General features: G+C 35.1%; 1 protein-coding gene across 1 annotated transcript in view; it reads right to left on the reverse strand.

The window, feature by feature from the left end:
• CACNA2D1 (calcium voltage-gated channel auxiliary subunit alpha2delta 1) overlaps positions 1-15,719 on the reverse strand; it is a 395,813-nt gene extending 380,094 nt beyond the window's left edge. The window contains exon 1 of the mRNA XM_021707777.1: positions 15,637-15,719. Coding sequence (XP_021563452.1) covers positions 15,637-15,696 — 60 coding nt within the window. The 5' untranslated portion in view covers positions 15,697-15,719. The remainder of the gene's footprint in view (positions 1-15,636) is intronic.
• Positions 15,720-16,367: the final 648 nt, after the last annotated feature.

A 16,367-nucleotide genomic window follows, 5' to 3' on the forward strand; every position in this document is an offset into this window, starting at 1 on the left:
ATTTTGAGATTACACAATATACTGTCATAATGTATATATATTCCTAACTCTTTCCACTACTAAAATAAGCCACATTTCTAAATTTAATATGTTAATATTTAAAACATGGCTTAAAGTATCTTTTCTTCTTCCTAGTTTCGTTTTATAAATAATTATCTGCTTTGCCATTTTATTTCATTCTCTCCTAAAGGAAAAGCAACATGATGGAAATAATGAGTTTCTGGCCCCAGAAAAACTCAGTTTCTGTAACTATTCACATCATGAAAACTCCTCACATGCTGGGTGACATTAGTCTTTGGTTTTTCTACTAGAAAGAATGCTGCATATAGAGAGACTCTCAAACAGGGTATTTTCCTCCTAATTGATACCCTAATATGCTAAGTTTTTCTGCAGTTCAAGTTCTCCTACTTGCATTCTCACCAAGTCTTGACAAAAAGAATACTTTTTACCTATACATTCCTTCTTTCCTAGAATCTTAACTAATATTCTTTCACTTTTTTAATGTTACATTCAAAGACTGAGTTTCACTCTTATGTATACAATCAACGCAGATCATGATTTGTGAGATAACACAGGAAAAACATAATCTATGTTAAGTCTCTTTGTTCTAATCATTCTATGTTTGTTATATCACGTATACTAACATAAACATAATCTATGATTTAAGTCTCTTTGCTCTAATCATTCCATGTTAATTACGTCATGTTTGTTAACACAACATAATCTATGTTCTAAGTCTCTTTGCTTGAAATAAGTCCATAGTTCCAAGATAATCCTCAAAATAATGCATTTTAAAATAACCTCCAATATAATATGTAAAAAGTGATACCACTCAATTATATAATCATTTAACAATATTTCTCAAGAAATATTTTGGAAATCACAATCCTTAGTATCATGCCATGAAATTATTCTATGAAATAATACGATGCCCCAGAGATACTTAATGTAAAGGAAACATAAATCCAAGCTTTGGATGACCTAGAAGATTTTTATATTTATTTATTTATTTTCTTACTTATTTATTTATTTATTTTTAAGGGATGAAGCCTTGCTATATCTCCTGAGCTAGATTATAGTGACTACTCACAGACACAATCATCCTGGAACTTCCAACCTCAAGTGATGCTCCTGCAACAGTCTCCCAACTATCTGAACCATAGGCATGTATTGCCACTAGAAGATTAATATTAGGCAGCTACTCTATACCACTCTATACCCCAAAGAGACTTAGAACATAGATTATGTTGTGTTAACAAACATGACGTAATTAACATGGAATGATTAGAGCAAAGAGACTTAAATCATAGATTATGTTTATGTTAGTATACGTGATATAACAAACATAGAATGATTAGAACAAAGAGACTTAACATAGATTTAAGGGTTTAGGTATTTCACATATATTCTATTACAAATTCACTTTAAGAAATCTGATTAATCATTTAATTAGCCATTGTATTAGTGAGAACAATGAAATTCAGGTTTTGAAATCTCTGGAGAGAATATGAATCCCATTCCATCACAAAAGACAACCACTGCCCAGAACAGCAGAAGATGAATGTGGCATGTGCAGGCAAAGTGAGTTGGCAGTGCCACTCTACATCCTGAATATCCCTCAGCTACAGCAGGATGTGAAAATACAGGAAAGCCCCTTGAGCAAGCAAGAAAGAAACAGAATTAAGGGACAGTGTGTCCGCTAGGCTCAGCGTAGGATCCAGAGATTTCCAATGCACAGGTTGAGGGATAGGAAGCAGAGGTCCAAATAAACAAGTTGAGGAGACTAGTCAAGTAATAAGTAGCAATCAAGTTCAATATCTATGTCAAGAGAACAAAAGACAGTAAATACATCAGACACCTTGTCACATGAATTTTCCCTTGTACCCAGACACCAAGAAGCAAAGTCGAGAACATGAGAGAATATTTAAAGACAGTTAGTTAGAGCTCAGAATTTACTAAACCCTTAATTGACCACAAAAGTCTGTTTTGAACTGAAAGAGACTAACTTTCAAGTGGTAAGATTAATTTTACTCTTTCCTGGAGAGAGAGTGGCAGCTCATGAGCAAGTTAAGTTTCCTAAAGAGGAACACAGCCAAATTTCTGAATATTAAATCTTAAGTACGTAGATTTTGATAATTCCATCCTCCAGTACTTGCATATTTACTTCCCTTCCATGGAACTTGTCCTAGAAAAGTAGTCAAGACTTCTGACATATACCCACAGCTATCTATCTGAGGGAAGTTTTTGACAGTACCTGCTGAAACAGGAGCCCTAGAAGTTCCCCTGCACATGACTGGAAATATCCTTATGTAGGGCCTTGCCCTTAACCTCTAAATAATTGCATTAGAACCTGTATCAGGTCTGTATCAGACCCTCAAGCAGCTAACTTCTGAGTCAATGGCTTGTGAGGGGCCAGGTACAAAAGATCTGTAGGAACAGTGGTAATATACTGAACCAACCAGATTATCTCACCACAGGATAACGGTAGGATGAAATAGCATGGGTCAAGAGCTTGAGGAGAAGTGGAAGTGAAGAGACAAGTGTGAGGAAAACAGAATTTAGACCCACTGAGAAATAGAAGTGGTTGTTATAGCAGACAGAATAATGGCTTCCCAAAGATATCCAAATCTGAATCCCCAGAACCTGTGGATATACTGTTATGTTGCAAAAGGCAATTAAGTTTGCAGATGAAATTAATTTACTAATCAGCCTTTCAGTCAGAACCACCATCTTCCAGTAGTTTGCCAAAATGATGAACACAAAGGGAAAGAGGAGGGGCACCGGGGACATATTCTCTAGGTCATTTAGAAAACATGGGGTTGTTCCTCTGGCCACATACATGTGAATCTCCAAGAAAGGTGACATTGTAGACGTCAAGGGAATGGGTACTGTTCAGAAAGGAATGCCCCACAAATGTTACCATGGCAAGACAGGAAGAGCCCACAATGTCACCCAGCATGCTGTCGGCATTGTTGTTAACAAACAATTCAAGGGCAAGATTCTGGCCAAAAGAATTAATGTGTGTATTGAGCATATTAAGCACTTGAAGAGCTGAGATAGCTTTCTGGACCACGTGAAGGAAAATGACCAGAAAAAGAAGGAAGCCAAGGAGAAAGACATGTAGATTCAGCTGAAGTGCCAACCTGTTCCACCCAGAAAAGCATACTTTGTGAGAACCACCAGAGAGGAACCTGAGCTGCTGGAACCCATTCCCTATGAACTCATGGCTTAATAGGTATCAAAAATAAAAGATCTCTGGACCACAAAGAAAAAAATTACTAATCAGCTGACCTTAAAATAAAAGGATTACGCTAGATTGTCAAGTTATCAATGAAATCATGGGAGTCTTTAAAAATGGAAGAGGAAGATGTAGCTAAGAAAGAGAAAACCAGAGAGACGGCAGCATGAGAAAGAATCAGGCCAGCATTGTTGGCTTTAAAGATGGAGGAAAGGGGCAATGAACCAAAGAACGGATTTCTAATCTATAGAATTGTACTTTAGCAAATCTTCATTGCTTGAAGCCAACAGGTTATAGTAATTTGTCACAGTAGAAATAGAAGACTAACACAATGAGAGAGTTGTGAAGAGCTCCCAGCTGAGATTCAACAATAATAGTCTCTGAAGACTGCCTTGACTCTGAACTACCCTTACCCCAACCAAACTATCTTCCAAATACCTTGAGTTTTTGCTAAAAGCCAGGATCCTCCTGAGTTCCCTTAAATTCACTGTTTTTGGAGGGTTTTTTTAGTAGTTTTAAGATAAACTCCCTGAGTGATTCACTGTTCCTAAAAATAAAAATCCTAACAGAGACCCATATTTGAAAGTTGTGATTAACGGTATTTGTTAATTATTACTTTCCACTTTCATTTCATTCATCATTAGATTCTGATTAATATGAAAGATGAGTTGTATTGTGAGACATATAAAATTTCAGTTAGGCTTCAGGAAATAATGAAATTAGTTCAAGCACACCCATTATTACCTTCACAATTGTGTGAGGTTCTAAAAAAAAAAGTCTAGCCAGAAAAGCCAAAAACATCAAAATAGACATGTATACACTGTATAAAAGTGTAGATAAATTGGAAGAGTAAATATCATTCCACCTCATAATAATGTAAAGTGAGATTAAAAGAAAATGTTACATTATATGTCCCACAATCATTCTAATTTCACTGTCTATATTGGCTAACAGGACTAAATTCATATGTCTTCAATACTAATGCAAGCAGGAAAAGAGATTCATTGTTAACTTAACTGCTTTAGATAGCCACAAAATCAATTTCACTTAATTTTAGTTGAATTTTGCAATAAGGGATGTTTGTCTGTGGTTTTTTTTTTTTTTCCTTTATTAAGTGTTCCTTGGGCTTTTGAACTACTTGTTCCCTAGCAACTGATAATATCTTGTTTCTAAAAGCTGTATCAACACAAAAGAATGATATACTGTTCTTTCTTGGTCACTTCCAAGGATCAAAGTTCTCTTAACTAAAAAAAATGTACAATTATTCAAAAATATAATAAATATTTATTTGTTTATCATAATTCTTGCCAACATCTAAGCTGGCCAATACTGAGAAATGTTTATATAAGTGAAGACTCCTTCACCAAAAAGAAAGAGTAACCAGTGACTATATCTCACCAACAATAAAGATAATAAAAATAAAGCCTACTTTTATGAAAATTAGTTGAGTTTGAAAAAATAAATTTTTCCATAAAGAGTATGCAATATTTTCTAATTAACCCTTGATCTCTTCAACCTCTGCCTCTCCTTCACTTTGATTAAAACAGTAAATGATGCAACCTCTCAGATAAAAGTCAAGCCTTTAAAATGTCTTATTCTTTAGTATATTGTCAGTTGTGTTTTGTACAGTTGGGCAAAGAACTAATGCAAATGTCAACTACTGAAATATATATATATTTTGAGTTGGAGTCTCACTCTGTCGCCCAGACTGGAGTGCAGTGGCCACTCACAGCCACTGCAACCTCAACCTGCTGGACTCCGGCGATCCTTCCGCCTCATACTTCCAAGTAGCCGGAATTACAGGCACGCGCTACCATGCCCGGCTGATTTTTTGATTTATTGTAGAGATGAGGCCTCGCCAAATTGCCCAGGCGGGTCTCGAACCTGCGGGCTCAGGCAATCCACTCATCTGAAATATATTAATTCAATGTAGTTTGTGCAAATTTATGAAGCTGGAAATACTTAGATTATAAGATGCATGATATTATACCAATGTCATTTTGGGGGGTTATATTTGACTCTCTGTATCTTCATTTCAAGTAAATTATAGCCTTTTTTTTCTATAAGCTACCTTTTTGAGATAGGATTCTGCCTTTGAAATGTTTATGACTTGAGATTTTTATTATGCTACTTTTTAGCATCTGCAATCATCTAACATATATATATTGTGTGTATATATAAGCCACATTTATTATATGTTTTCTATTTCACTTAACCAGAATGTAAGCTTAAAGAAGACAAAGATTTTTGCCTATTTTGTTTACTGGTAGATGCCCAGCACATAGTACAGTGCCTGACACAATAAATATTGATTGCATAAATTAGTGATGGATACTGATACTGGCTTTGCTGGGAATGTGAATGCTGACTTATAACAAATTCTTCCCTGTATTTTAAAATCAACATTTACATTAAACCAGAAGAAAACAACAACAACAACATTAAGTAAGGTGCTATGCAATTACATAATGGGCTACAAATACAACATCTACAAAATAACTGAATTCTAACAATAAATATACAAAATAAGGTAATGATCAATATGAGGAAGAGTACTAGTGTTCCAATAAAGAAACACAGAAGTGTATGCTTTTAGAATTCAGAGGAAAGTAAAATCACATGGACTAAGATAGTTTAAAAAATGGTATTATAGCCACACTTTAGAGAAAACATGTGCTTCAATAAGGGATAAAAGAGATCAAAGTGTATGTAATTACTGGAAAATAAAGACTGAAAGGCAAATTGAGGCGTGATTACGGAGGGCTATAAAGTCAGGATATTAGTCTGTACCTTATTCTGCAGTCAATATCAAACTATTTTAGATCGGTAATACCTATCTCAGAATTTCAAGTGCCTATCACCGGATTAGTACATAGAAGGAATTAAAAATGTTTGTTTATGATAAACACTATCCAGACGTGTACACACATGCAACTATATACATACACACACACATACATATATACACACATACAATAAATACCCATTCTCAGATGCATAGCACATACTTTTCCAATGATAACTATATTAAACTGGAGAGTTTCCCTAGGCATTCTATTCTTTCTTTCTATTTGATTTAATACAGCTTCTCAGCTAGGACTGTAACACATTTCAAATGGGACATTGCCTTTTGCAAGGACATTTAGGAAAAATGAAGTTAGAATTGTGAGCCTTCCACAGCACACACTACTGCTTGCCATACTTCCTATTAACAAAAACACTATGATGACACCGCTGAGCACTGAAGATATAAAAGATATAAGAAGAAAAAGGACAAGCGATAATAATAAACATGCTTAATTTTCTCCACACTAAACAGAGGTTCAGGTGATTATGTTTAACAAGAAATGTAGGTAGTCCCTGGAATAGAGACACTACACCATACAAAGACTAAAGTGAGCATGAAAACCATTCACCAAGAGAAACTGTCAGTTTTTAGAATACAGACATCTGACATGTAAGGTAAATTTTAATTTCATCTCTAAGAACATGTAGTTCATAACAAGGAAAATAAAGTAGAAACTATCAACTTGCTTTTTGTTTTTTAATTCCAGAGATTTTTTTTAACCTAGGCTCTCCCTTTCGATATCTGAAGCTATATATAAATATGTGAATTGAGTATTGTATTTTGACCAGAAAATTCATATGCAATTAAAAGTGGAAAAGATCATGCTAGATTCTATTAAAACTAAATTAAAAAATAATTAGCCATAGGTTGAGTGAGCTGCCAGTTTAATGTCTCTAACCCCAAATGACCTGATTTATTTCACTGCCAACAAAGAATTTTAAAAAGCAGTCCAGTTTAATTTGCCCTTAACCGTCATACCTTATTAACAAATAGCTTTTCCAAAGCAAAAGTGCTACCTACCAATGCTGATATACAATTTTACAAATTCATATTCATTTAAGTAATTTTATACACTTATTCTTGCCTCAAATTCTTCAGTCCTTTTTGAGCAGTTTTCAACCCGAATGCTACTGACATTTCTTAATATATAATTATTTGTCATGGGAGGATGTCCCATATATTGTAGGATGTTTAACAGCCTCACTAGCTTCTCTGCCAAGAAAATGTAACAATCCCCTAATGCCTTGAGTTAAGATACCCATAAATGTTTCCAAACGTTGCCAACGTCTTCAGGGGAACAAAATAACATGTGGCTGAGAACCACTGAGTTAGATATATATTTGGTTTTTTGTTTGTTTGTTTGTTTGTTTTTGTTTGTTTGTTTTTGAGTTGGAGTCTCACTCTGTCTCCCAGACTGGAGTGCAGTGGCATGCTCCTAGTCACCACAGCCTCGACCTGCTGGGCTCCGGCGATCCTTCCGCCTCAGCCTTCCAAGTAGGTGGAACTACAGGCGCGCACTACCATGCTCCATTAATTTTTTGATTTATTGTAGAGATGAGGTCTCGCCAAGTTGCCCAGGAGGGTCTCGAACCCGCAGGCTCAGGCAATTCACTCACCTCAGTCTCCCAAAGCGCGGGATTACAGGCTGAGCCACCCAGCCCGGCTTATATTTGGTATTTTTAAAAAGATAAGAATTTATTCCTCAGTATTAACATCACTTAAGAAAATGTTAATTAATATTTAATATTAGAATGGCAAAGTAAAAGAGAAAGTGTTAGATACTTGATAAAGTATTGAAAGTCATCTTAAGATTAGAAATTCCCTTAAGAGTTTATTCTATATCTTTGAAAATGAAGATAATTAATCACTGTTTTTGAAAATATACAGCTTCTTTAAAATCTCAGTGGGCAGTGGGGGGAACTGAATGGGTCCCACACTCGTTGTACTCTTTACTGGTACTATATTCTGCCATCAGAATAGACTTCTTTCTATTTTGGGGGGAGAAAAAGATACCCAGGAGGGTGAGATATCTTACAATGCCTACATAATTATCATAAATGATTTAGTTACAACCTTTCATTGTGGAGGGAAGTTAGGCAACTATGAACAAAATCAAAACATGCAAAATAATAATACATAGCTCTATTTGTTTATTAAAAGTAGGAAGCATCTAATTTTTTTTTCATTTTATATTACCTTTTGCCCTAACAATAATTCTGTGAGGAAGGGAGAGTGTTGTTATTAATTTCACTTGACAAACAGGTAAAGGGAATTCTAATACTGAATATTCTAATACAGTTTACTTTGCAGCACTCCCAGGACAAGAAGATTCTCAATCCTTCTTGTTGCCTGTGCATCTTGCTGACACCCTAGTTAGAATCCCCAGTGATTAATTACGTTCTGCTTTTGAGGATCTTCTTTTGTAAATATATTAATATATTACTCTCCACCATCAAGAAAATGAATATTCTATTTACATAAGATGATATGACCACAATGTTAAAGAAAAATGCCATCAATCTGAGTTTCTAATGAAAAGAAATCCTTTGCTCAAAACACTTATGTAAATACTTCCTTAATTGAGAGTACTGAATGCTCAATATTCAGACACATTTCATATTTGCATCTCTGAATAGCATATTAAAATGTAAAGATATTGAATCTGAAATAACTTCAACTTAAAAAAGCCTAACAATGAATTAAAAACCAGAAAGTTCCATGATGATGCCATTGCAGAATGATTCTACCTTTAAAAAGAAACCACTATAAAAAAAAAATTAAGCCACACATTTTCCTAAATATATTTGCATATATAGTTTAATTTTTTAGAAATTCAGAAAGTTTATATTTAAGAAGAAAACTTCATAACAACAAGATGGCATATTATGGTTTCAACTTTCTCAGATAGCCAGGGGGACACAATAATCTCTGTTAACAGAAAATTTGGATCCCCTAACATGCTTCATTGTCAGAAAACACCACACAATGTTACAGTAGTTATAGAAGGAAAGTATGGCACAATGTCAAACAATATAGGTGAGTATTTTAAAATGAGTATATCCAAACACTGTAGGAATACACATTCTACCTTGTATATACATGATATGAGTCTGGAAGTCTCATCAGAAAAACCTGAGACTTGATATTATACTTAGATGGAGAATGGGGGTAAAGGACCAGGGTAGAAAATGTAGAGGGGAGGCATGGGACTGGTGTGTAGACCACAGAATGCAAGTTTCTATGTCTCTAGCAATGGAGAGTAGTTGACACAATGCAAGAAAGGCCTTTTCATTGCTGGGCCCCAAGGCCAGGACTAGAGTGAGGCCAGTAATTAACCACTGTTTTTAAAAATAAATAACTTCTTTAAAACCTCAGTGGGCAGTAGGGGGAACTGAATGGGACCCGCACTCTTTGTACTCTTTACTGGTACTATATTCTGCCATCAAAATAGACTTTTTCTATTTTGTGGGGAAAAAAGACATCTGGGAGGGTGAGATATCTTATAACTCCTACACATGCAATCCTTCCACCTCAGTCTAGGGGTTGGGCATGTTTATGAGCCACAGAGCCAGTGCCTCCTTAAATCTGGTACCCAGGTCCCTCACTTGTCTCACTGGAGTCCAAGACCTGCTAAGCTCCTGCCAGACCCCTGACAGGAAAAACAGCACCATTTGGAATGTAGAGAAAGTTTGCATCTTTTAAAATATATTCTTCACATTTGTTTCCTAATACCAGGTATGCTCTATTTGAGGATAAAAGAATTACTACAGAGTTAAATGATCAAATGTAAATGACAACTATCAAGTCCTAAAAAGAAGAGGCTATGAGAAAGTTCTCATGGGAAATGGGGAGAAAGGAAGAAGGTACACAACAGAGACAACCAATCTCCCTGGTGATTATAATTTTTTCATGCTGTTAAAAAGTTTTGTCCTTGGAGCAGGGCCAAATATAGTGACTGAGCATCCCCGACATACTTGCTGGGTTCTGTTTCCTTTTAATATAACATTTTGCAGATTCAGAAATGCATTATATAGAAAAGTCAATTATTTCTATTCACCAATTTATGTATAGGAACGTATTTCATGAAGCAGATTCTCACTACAGAACCCATTAGTTTACAATATCTGACAATTTCAATGGTGGTCAAAACTTAGGTATATCCATATGATGAAATATTCTCTCAACAAATTAATGGGGAAACAGTTGCTATAAAATACTTCATGAACCCCAAAATACTGTTTTCAATAGTATGAAAACCATTTAACTTGAAAAATGTTATCTATTCATAAATATGTGATGATGAGCCTTTCCATTTGCCAACTTGGTAGCTAAAAGAATTTATTTGTGTGTGTGTATGTGTGTGTGTGTGTGTGTGTGTGTGTGTGTGTGTATGTATTTAGAAGTTAAAACAAATGTATTTTAAAATATCTATAATTTAGACTGTTAAAAAGACATGTATGTTTTCAATCTTTGGGGACTTATTTCTATATTTTCTTAATCTATAATGTTCAAATGTATGAATACAGCTTCCATTCTGTGTTAACATATCTTTAATACATTTTTAAACATAGTATAAAAGATAGTATTAACTTATAAAGGATACCTATCAGTGGAAGGCTGTTAGTCATCCTCTATTACTTATTCTGCCCCCTTCCATTGTGATATTATTTTATTTTTATTATTTTTTTGATTTGGGCTCTGTTGCCCAGGCTGGAATGCATTGGCATGATCACGATGATGACAGTTCATGGCAGCCTTGACCTCCTGGGCTCAGGTGATCCTTCTACCTCAGCGTTCCTAATAGCTAGAAATACAGGTGTGCGCCACCATGCCAAGTTATGTGTGTGTGCGTAGAGATGGTCTCACTATGTTGTCCAGGCTGGTCTTGAACTCCTGCGCTCAAGCAATCTGCCTTCCCTGGCCTCCCAAAGTGCTAGGATTACACGCATGAGCCACTGTACCTGGCCTCTTATTTTGATATAATTTTAGTTAGTCATATGTCTGCTCAGATAAAGGCTCCACTTCATTGACTTCTTTCTATTTAAATGTGACCATGTTACAAGATTGACCACTGGAATGTGTGAAAATGTCTTACTCTTCCTTCAATGACTGGATATCTGTTCTCCAAATATCCCTCTTTGCATGATGACTAGGAAATAAGAGTAACTGGAGGAATCATCTTGAACCCAAGAACAGAAGTCGCATGCTAAGGATGACAGGGCCACCCTGCCAGCCCTTCTCAGCTCATCTCTAGACTATGTGAGAGAAAAATACATGGTTATCTTGTCTCTTTAGCACATTGGCTCAGCCTGTGCCCCAACTAATACAATACAATATCCCCAACTAAAGCCACAGGTGAAAGACATTTGTTGAGTTCTGATTGCAGGTCAATATTTTATATGGATTGTAATATCAATCCCAACAACTCCATGAAAATTAAATATCTTGGCCAGATCACAAGGCTAGGAATTGGCAGAATCATGGTATAATAATTTAAAAGACTTTTTAAAGAGATAAGTTATAATAACCCCCCCCAAAAAAAACCTGTGTTTTCTTCAGTTAGAAGATTGTGAAGACAAAATTAGTAAAAATTTACTTTCTGTGTCATTCTTAGCAATAATTTCAGTGGAAATACAGGCAAAATCATTTCTGTGCATGACCACAAGAATAGGAACTTTTAACTCACGCATGTAAATTTACATCTTGGAGTTTCCCTCCATTTTTTTTTTTTTAAACTCAAATGGAAATATTCATCAGTAGATAATTGTTCATGGCAGATCTTTGGCCTCTTCTAAATTATAGCTTTTATAAAAAGTGCAATAGCATAACCAGATATACTAACATTGTACCTATCTGGAGATCTGTTTACTTTTCCAAAATATAAGTAGGAATATAAAAATGCAAATATTAACATATATTTTATAGCAGTGGTCCCCAGTCTTTTTGGAATCAGGGACCGGTTTTGTGGAAGACAATTTTTCCACGGATGGGGACGGGGAAGGGGGATCATCAGGCATTAGATTCTCATAAGGAACACATAGCCTAAATCCTGGAATGCACAGTTCACAATTCGCTCTCCTATGAAAATCTAATGCCACTGCTGGCTGATCTCACAGGAGGCAAAGCTCAGCTCACCAGCCAATCATCTCCTGCTGTGCAACCTAGTTTCCAACAGTCCACTGACTGGTACTGATCGGAGGCCCAGGGGTTGGGGACTCTTGTTCTACAGCATGTAAGAATTTCAAATTTCAAGTTTCAAATTTCAAAGTTGCATCTATTTAGCAGTTGTGTAACCCAGGACAAAATTTCCACCTTGCAAATAATTTATTCATGCATATCAAAGATGATGTTGCTCACTGTACAAGGCTGTCATGAGGATTAATGATATAATGCACGTAAAAGTCTTAATACAGTGTTTGAATTGATGGTCCTTCAGTTGAATTTTAAAAGGTTCTAATACATAAAGTACACTATGAAATATTATTATGCATTTTTCTTTCCAATAATTTTTTCTTTTCTTGATTATTTTATCTACTTTGTGGATAAACACATGCAATAGATAGGCATATGTAGTCTCCAGATGTTTAGATAATGAAGCAATTCAGTAAGTGGTATCTTTTTTTTTTGAATTGGAGTCTCACTCTGTCACCCAGACTGGAGTGCGGTGGCCACTCCTGGCCACTGCAGCCTCGAACTGCTGGGCTCCGGTGATCCTTCCACTTCAGCCTTCCAAGTAGCTGGAACTACAGGTGCGTGCTACCACGCCCGGCTAGTTTTTTGATTTATTGTAGAGATGGGGTCTTGCCAAGTTGCCCAGGAGGGTCTGAAACCAGCAGGCTCAAGCAATCCACTCACCTCAGCCTCCCAAAACGCGGGATTACAGGCTGAGCCACCGAGCCCGGCTTAGTAAGTGGCATCTTAAAACTCGAGTGCATCAGGGACAATAAGTCCTACTTGGGCAGACAACTGGGCAAAGTCTCTCATTTGCAAAGCTAAAGTACTAAATTTATTCAATAATATTATCAACTTTCCTTGGGCATGTATTTTATGATGCCTTAAAGCAATTCTCAGAAAACTGCAAAGATGCATTGCTTTAACTATGTTGCTTCATTGTTTTGGTTCTTGTAAACCTTCAAGTAAAAGGTCAAAAGGGTACCTGTGAAGTCAGTAAAAACAATTATATTAATTAATTTGGGAAAAAATATCACCTCTACAATATTAAACCAGGGACCTGATAAGTCCCTTCATTTATTCAATGTCTGTTACTCCAACATCCAACATCCGCAATCTCAGCTCAAATTTAACTCTCTATGCTAACATCCATCAGCCAGTTTTTGCTCTAAGTTCCCATGGCCAAAAAAACAAACACACTCCTTTTGCCCACATCATGAATCTTCTCTGTAAGCAAAAGGAATGAGGCATATAGAATTATTTTTCTGTCTCAAATTAATACTCGTCATGTGCCCTAATACTTACATTCTTTATTCCAATAATTAATTCTGCTCTAACACATCTCCTCCAAAGTCAGTTATATAATGTGTAACTTTTTTATTTGGAAGTTTTCTGTCACTGTAATGAGTTGTGCGTCTCATGAACAGAAAATTAGGAGGGTTTTCTTTCATCTTTTGTATTCTATTTTGTTATTCTAATTCAGACAAAGTTATTGATTCACTCATCAATACTTACACTCGTCTTAGCAATCCATACTTCATAAACCATAATGGAAACCAAGTGAGACCTTTTTTTGCTTAATGATTCATTGCCAAAAAAGCAGATTCAGCAGGAAAAGTTTCCCATGCTAACACCGAATATACGAATGAAGGTAGCCAAGCAAGTGCTTTTGAGGTTGGAGAAGCACTAAAGGAGTGAGAGAAAGGCTCCCAAGAACAGCTTGTCTTTAATCTGAACTTCTCAATAAAGAGACTCATGTAACTTCTAACCAGAATCTGTAATTTCTCTTGTTTTTACTCGCTGTGATTGAATAAAACCTGCTCTCTCAATTTAAACAGTATTTAAATGAAAATTATTTAAATGATTTGCTGGACCTTTCACAAACTCCATCGCTTTCATAGAGGCTCACTTACTATCCTACACACTTTCATATGCTAATGTATTTTCTCCCAATGAATCATTGTAGTTCCCAAGCATCAGCTTACAACAGGTTTCATACATCTTTGCACCCGTAGTAATCGAGATGTCTGATCAGGAGAATGTCAGTTCTCTGAGGAGAAGAACGACATTTCTCTGTCTATCCATGGCAGTCTGCACAGTACCTGAGACAAATGATGTGCTCAACATGCTAGGGTAACTAGAATTGTTATTCACAAGGAACACTTTTCTTTTGCAAATATATTCCTAATCTAACAGATATTTAGGTTTTTTAACATGCTCTTGGTTTGAAACCTACAATTCTTTTTTTTTTTTAAGTTTTCAAACAAAGTTTATTAGAGAAAGAAGGGAGAAAAGAAAGAGTGACATGCCATAGCTAATACGGATGAAAAAAATTGCCTGAAACCTACAATTATTTTATAGAGAAATTCTGGTATAATTTTTTGAAATATGTGCTTAAGAAGGTTTATTTATGAATTTCTATTAATACATAAGGTAACCACACATTATAGTTTCTCCCAGGGAAGTATATTATATAAAGATTCTAATGATAAATATTAGTATATTATACATGAAACCACTTTTGTGCCATGTCACCTTATTGACATATCACATTTTTGGAAAATAACAGGTTTTACTGCATCACTAAGAATACAAGATAAAGTGCTTTCAAAATGTTGTATAGTTTACATCAATATAGAAGTAGTGAGACTCTTTTAAGAAGAAAACACGTAATTTTTAATAAATCTTATGGAACCTACATATAACTGCTCTTACCCAGTCAAAATAATCTATTTAAGATACTATGCAATTATTTATATATTGCTGTTATTTTCAAAAATCATTTTAGAGTTTTTTTCATAGCCAGTTAATAAATCACAAGAAAAATCATCGTTTATAGTATTTCCTTTTCTTGTACCAAAACCTTCATTACCAATTTCAATGACTCACTCTAGTCTCTAGACAAGACTGTAAGTGTTTTTCAAATAATTTTTAAAATAAAATCTACCCTCAAAGAATGAAGATGTATTCCCATTGAGGATATTCAAAAGAATCAGTCCATCACTGGACTTGAAGTCATCGGACTTGAAGTCACTTGATTCTAAAATACATTCTAAAGACAGGAAACACTGTTAATAAACACATGACACCAAATGTGAATTTGGCGGGAATATACATAATAAATAATACATAGACTCATCTAAATGAGAGCTGTATACAAACTGTAAAGTGTGGTGGGAAATTTTTATTAATTGTTAAGGGATGGCATTTCTTGTTCACAGTAACAAATAGTACCAACGGTCTATCTCAGTACTTCACTTGCAGATCCCCAGAAGAAATCATATCCCATTTGTAATACAGACATATAGTTTCCTAGAAGATAGAACTACATTCAAATTTATAAAAAGATGAACACATTTCTTTGGTGGATTTTACTCACATCAACAAGCTGATTGACTCCACTTGCTGTCTTTGCCAATGTAACAAGGTCTTCTTGCATCTTATCCACCCATGACTTGATACTGTAGAAATCAGAAAAGATTATATTCTATGAGATCTCTGGCAAATAAAAGCCACATACTGATATTTTATATCCATGCTACAGATAATTCATTAAAATGTCATTAAATCTTTCTTCTCCCTCCTGGTTCCCACTATGTCCACTTTTCTACTCTGTCTTTAAATTACAAAAACAGTCAACCTTTAGTGTGCCAATTTTTAGGGTGCTGAAATATCCCAAACTCAAAGAGGAGAATGACACTGACATCTTGTCCAATATTAAGGCAAACATTTGCTTATTTGATATTAAAGGTCCACTAAGATAACTATTAAATAAGACATGCTAAATTACAAACTTTATCTTTTAGCTTACAAGTCTTCTGAATATAATAGTAAGGATTATTAAATGCAGGCAATTTGAAAAATACAAGAATAATTCCACCACCCAGGTGGAACATTTAACATTTCATGTATTCCCTTCCCATCTTTTAAAATTCTTACTCATGGTTGAAAGTATATTATATAAAATTCACATATCTTTTTCCCCTTATATCATATAAATACCTTTCCATGCCATTATAAACTTTGAAAACATTTTATTTTTAATGGCCATTTAATATTCCATTATCTCTACATTTCATAATATGCATAGCCATCCCCCTTTTTTAAAAG

This window comes from Carlito syrichta, unplaced genomic scaffold (genome assembly GCF_000164805.1).
Source record: "Carlito syrichta isolate Samal-C Ts95f unplaced genomic scaffold, Tarsius_syrichta-2.0.1 Scaffold124319, whole genome shotgun sequence".
NCBI classification, from domain to species: domain Eukaryota; kingdom Metazoa; phylum Chordata; class Mammalia; order Primates; family Tarsiidae; genus Carlito; species Carlito syrichta.